This window comes from Vicia villosa, linkage group LG2 (genome assembly GCF_029867415.1).
Source record: "Vicia villosa cultivar HV-30 ecotype Madison, WI linkage group LG2, Vvil1.0, whole genome shotgun sequence".
Taxonomy (NCBI): domain Eukaryota; kingdom Viridiplantae; phylum Streptophyta; class Magnoliopsida; order Fabales; family Fabaceae; genus Vicia; species Vicia villosa.
The window spans coordinates 12,312,201-12,317,428 of record NC_081181.1 but is presented as its reverse complement, the minus strand read 5'-3'; the positions used below and the strand labels follow the sequence as shown (position 1 = coordinate 12,317,428).

Here is a 5,228-nt window from a genome sequence, read left to right as displayed (position 1 = left end):
TATTTAATTGGTTTATCAGTATTTAACAATCTTGATATGTATCTTATGGATGTTGTTACTGCTTATTTATATGGATCACTTGATACTGATATATACATGAAAATCCCAGAAGGATTTAAAATGCCTGAGACATCAAAACCTAGAGAAATGTATGCAATTAAGTTGCAAAGATCATTGTATGGATTAAAACAATCCGGGCGCATGTGGTACAATAGACTAAGTGAATATTTACTTAAAGAAGGCTATGAGAATAATCCTATTTGTCCTTGTGTTTTTATAAGAAAAACAACATCTGGATTTGTAATAATTGCTGTTTATGTTGATGATTTAAATATCATTGGGACTAATAAAGAAATCAAAGAAGCAAGAAATTATTTAAAGAAAGAATTTGAAATGAAAGATTTGGGAAAAATCAGATTCTGCCTTGGTTTACAGATTGAGTACACTAAAAATGGTATATTAGTATACCAATCAAATTTTACAGAAAGGATATTGAGAAGGTTCAACATGGACAAGGCAAATCCTTTGAGTAGTCCAATGATGGGTAGAACCCTTAATATCGAAAAGGATCCTTTAGACCTAAGGAAAGTAATGAAGAGGATCTTGGCGCAGAAGTTCCATACCTCAGTGCCATTGGGGAACTCATGTACCTTGTTAACTATACAAGACCCGATATAGCTTTAACAGTGAATTTACTAGCAAGAATTAGTTCAGGCCCTACTAAAAGACATTGGAAAGGAATAAAGCATATATTTTAATATCTTCGAGGTACATCTGATCTTGGTTTATTTTATTCTAACAATACAAAACCAATTTTGCTTGGTTATGCAGATGCAGGATATTTGTCAGACCCATATAATGCTAAATCACAAACTGGATATATATTCACATATGGCAACACTGCAATATCATGCAGATCTCAAAACCAAACTCTTGTAGCAACTTCTTCAAATCATGCAGAAGTAATTGCCCTTTATGAAGCAAGCAAAGAGTGCATATGGTTACGATCGGTAACTCAACATATTCAGGGAGCGTCTGGTTTATCAATTGATAATAATCCAACAATTTTGTATGAAGACAATGCGGCATGTGTTACCCAGATGAAAGAAGGTTACATAAAAAGTGACCGAACCAAGCATATCCCTCCGAAGTTTTTCTCATTCACACAAGAACTGGAAAGAAACAAAGAGGTTGATATTCAGTATATTCGTTAAAGTGATAACGTGACAGATCTCTTTACAAAGGCACTTCCTACATCAATTTTCAAGAAGCATGTATAAAATATTGGAATGCGTCACCTTCGAGATCTTTATAAAAGACCTACATGTGTTCTGTTGAAGGGGAGCATAATGTTGTACTCTTTTTCCCTTATTAAGGTTTTTATCCCAATGGGTTTTTCCTAATAAGGTTTTTAACGAGGCAACTTATGTTCCCATAGGATTCGTCTCAACAAGACTTCAACGGAGCACTGCGGAAAATATTTCAAAAAGGGGAGTGTTATAATAATAAGAAATTATTATAACCACTGTTTTGAAATACTAATGAACAGTACATATACAAATTTTCAAACTTGTAATAATGACATGCACATAGTAACCAAAGCCATATCATTATATATAGCACGGCTTGGTATGTGAAAAATATAACATTGCAATCGTTTCTACGAGAAATAAGATACTACCAGTCTCTTCTATCTCTCTGTATTCAGTATTCTTAACAAAACCTACATTTGTATTTGTTAAATTTCATTTTTTTAGATATAAATGTAAAAGTAGAAAAAGTAGAAAAAGTGAACAATTAGAGACTAACAATTGGCTTGTGGTTGTCGTAAAATAGAAAAAATGATATGTTATATTGTTAGTTACATAATTGTCTTTTTTGTTTGTAAATGATTTTGGAGTGAAGGGTAATTTAGTCAGTTTAGTTAATCTAATAGTAATAGTAAGATAGTAGATGAGAAATCAAATAAAAATAAACCATTTACAATTATAGAAAAACATATACATATTTTATCAAATCCTTAATGCTTTTGTTTTAAGGTAAGATTTGCAGTTTTTATAATTAGATAGTGAAAATTCAGTATGCAAAGTGAAGATCATAGGTTGTTTTCTTCAAAGAAAGAAAGATGTTGATGATCTATGTAAAAGAACAACAACTAGCTTTTTATATTAACAATACAATGTAACATATTTGTACATATTTGGAACCTCTGCAACTTCAAAAAATAATTGATGAAGCAGTAGGGATAAACAATTTGACTATTTCTACTTTTCTCTCTGAGATCGATAGATAGCCTGCTGGAGATATCTTAAAGCTTTCCGATAATTAAAAAAACCCATAAACCAGAAGTCAAAACCATCCACAGTAACTATTTCTATATACTTTTCCGAAGGTTTCTTCACATTTTGACTTTGGTTGACATGCTCTATCTTTTCATGTGGAATAGAGACCTGAAATAGTATATACAAATTGAGGTTAAGGCCGAAGACAGATAAAAGAAATTGCGAGCATTAACATAGACAATACAAAAAAAGTAAGAAAATCACCTTATAATGAACTCTAATAAATTCTCCTTTTGGAGAAGTAATCTTGATGGATTTCTCACTGCAAAAAGCAACTTTGTGAGTGGATATGAAGAGGAGGCCTGCTATAGGACCTGATGTCGTTGATAAGTAGCACTGTGATGCTTTCAACAACTTCTCTCCATCTTTAACACTAAAAAGTTGCATAAACACTTTCTCTACTCCTCCAACTTGAAGAATTCTCGTTCCCAACCTCAATTTCCCTTTTATAGTATCTGTCATCTTAGTTAGAACTGAATTTAATTTACCTGAAAAATATAAAAATGACCATGATCAATAAAATTAAATATGATGTAAGTATTTGATTGATGAAATACATATTTGGTAATGTAGACGTGTCCTACCCTTCTTTGACTTTGTGATAGACTTGCAGTATTTGCCAGAAGAATCAGGCAAGTATCTCTTTGAGGACTTCCCAGCTGGATAAGTTGAGCTGATAGAGATTCCATTAAGTAGCTCATGAAGAAATGAAGTATTCATTTTAGTGTTTTATCTTGTTCTTGCCTTTGAGGATTTTGTTTCTAGCTTGTAAAAAATATTGAAGAGGTGTAGGAATATGGTTGATGAATGATTGTATTGTAAATGAGTATATATATGATTAAAAGGAAACAAGGTGAGGGTTGAGCTTTTGGAGGATGAGTCAGCTAAGGATCATCATGAAGACTAAAGGAAAAAAAGAAATTCAAAAGTTGAAGATTGCATGTCTAGTTGTCTTCCGGAAACAAATAATAATAGTTTTGTTTGATTGGTCAATACCATGTGGCTATGATAAAACATATGCTAATAAAAGGGTGTGATTAAAGCTTTCTGAGCTGGAATGAAGCCTTTCTGATGCAATACAGTCATGGACAAGGGATAGAGAAATTGGATATTTAGGTGAAAAGAAAATAGTCAAATCACTCCCACAGAAAAATAAACATTTGCATAATAAGTAATTGAGCCTAATAACTTTTTCAGTAATTGGGTAGCAATGCTTATAAAAGAATGCCAGTTGCCAGTCTTAACTTTGTGATGACACCCTTCTTTAACTTCTCTTTTGATAAGATCACATGTATAATTATATTATATTCTTCAACCATAAGATGGTCATAGAGCACTATGCATATCCATCTGGCTGTCATTGTTTGCAAACAGCATACTGCTCAACTTAGTTTTCACTGCTACAAAAATTTCACATGAGATTTCAAGATTTTATTCACTATATAATCAATTGAAGTACAAAATTGACTTATAACTAAACACAAGTAAAGGCTGAATAGAGTAGACAGCACACATGAGACTGATATGTTTAGATTTGTTTAGACATCATAACCACTTTAATGTTACTTATTTTGGGATGACCTTAATTTGAAGAAATTGGGAGGACCACTAACATTGCATTTTAAGATAATTGACTATTGTATTTTAGAGCCTTGCATTTCTAGTTCTACCAGATAAAGTGAGCTTACTGGATAAGGTTATGGAACATAACATTGTGTTGGTAGAAACTAGAAATGGATTGGTAACTGAAATCTGGCCTCCGGTCAGCTACTGACATATTATGCTGACAGCTGACCTATGTAGCATTGACATTTCGTATCGAAGGCATATTATACATTTCAATTACTTTGATTTGCTTAAAGTATTGTATCGGTATTTGTGTAAGTGCTTAGTTGCACCTGCCTTTCAAGTTTAAGGGAAAAAGGAGATTGGCAAATCATTACCACATCATCCTAAGTGATGGTGGTGCATGATGCCAACAATTTGTTTACTCATACAAGATATTTCTTAACTTTTTTTGCTACCTTCAAGAAAAATTAGAAAAGTTACCATATCAGAAAGTTAGAATGCCACAAAAGTTAGAATGCCAGAAAGTTAGAATTCCACTACTCGGATATTTTTGTACCATCTTTTTCAGAAAGAAGCTAAACACACCATGATGTCAAAATATTATCTTGAATAAAAAGCACTTCAAGTTGGCATGCCAGTAGTGTCTTTATTACATCAACAAAGATCATGGTTGAGTCATCCCACAAGATTCACTTCCAAATCTCAATGCCTTTAAGTCATACATTCCTTAGAATACAAGGGATAGATCAAACGAAGTTAACATAGCTTTGTTAGCAATCTAGCAGACAATTCCTCTTTCGACAAAACACATACCTTATTCATGAGATAGATGTAGGAACTCCAACTCAATAAGTTTTTCCTATAAAATAACAAGTCAAAACACCGCATCTAAAAGCCTAAAAAGACTCATGAGTGGTTGAGAAAACTACGCAAACGAAGGTTCCAATAAGATTAGATGGCTGGCAAATAGTTAAACAAAATCAAAAGTATAACATAGTATGACACAGGTGATGGATACTTAATCTTTTAACTATTAGTCCAGTATCAATCCCTGACATGCATATATGTAAAAGCAGTAGCACATTTGGTTAGCCAAAAAAGGGAAATAAAAGCGTAGGCTGAAACCGTGTGACTGATATGGCCACTTTCTGTTGCCCTTCCAGCAAGTAGGGAACACACTTTTAGTTGTTTAATTTATTTTGGAATAATAACAGACTCAGCTTAATATCAAGAAATTGAGAGGACATTAAGAGATGGCACACATGTTTCTGAAAAGGGATTCGCCCCATCATTTCCATGTGCATCCTTGTCATTCTA

At 32.9% G+C, this 5,228-nt stretch overlaps 1 protein-coding gene across 1 annotated transcript; it reads right to left on the bottom strand.

The window, feature by feature from the left end:
• Nucleotides 1-2,149: 2,149 nt before the first annotated feature.
• On the bottom strand, nt 2,150-3,528 carry LOC131645901 (GEM-like protein 4). Its single transcript, XM_058916094.1, has 3 exons — nt 2,927-3,528; nt 2,547-2,830; nt 2,150-2,450 (listed from the first exon to the last, which is right to left on the bottom strand). The coding sequence occupies exons 1-3, from the start codon at nt 3,060-3,062 to the stop codon at nt 2,265-2,267; spliced, it is 606 nt and encodes a 201-aa protein (XP_058772077.1). The 5' UTR covers nt 3,063-3,528; the 3' UTR covers nt 2,150-2,264.
• Nucleotides 3,529-5,228: the final 1,700 nt, after the last annotated feature.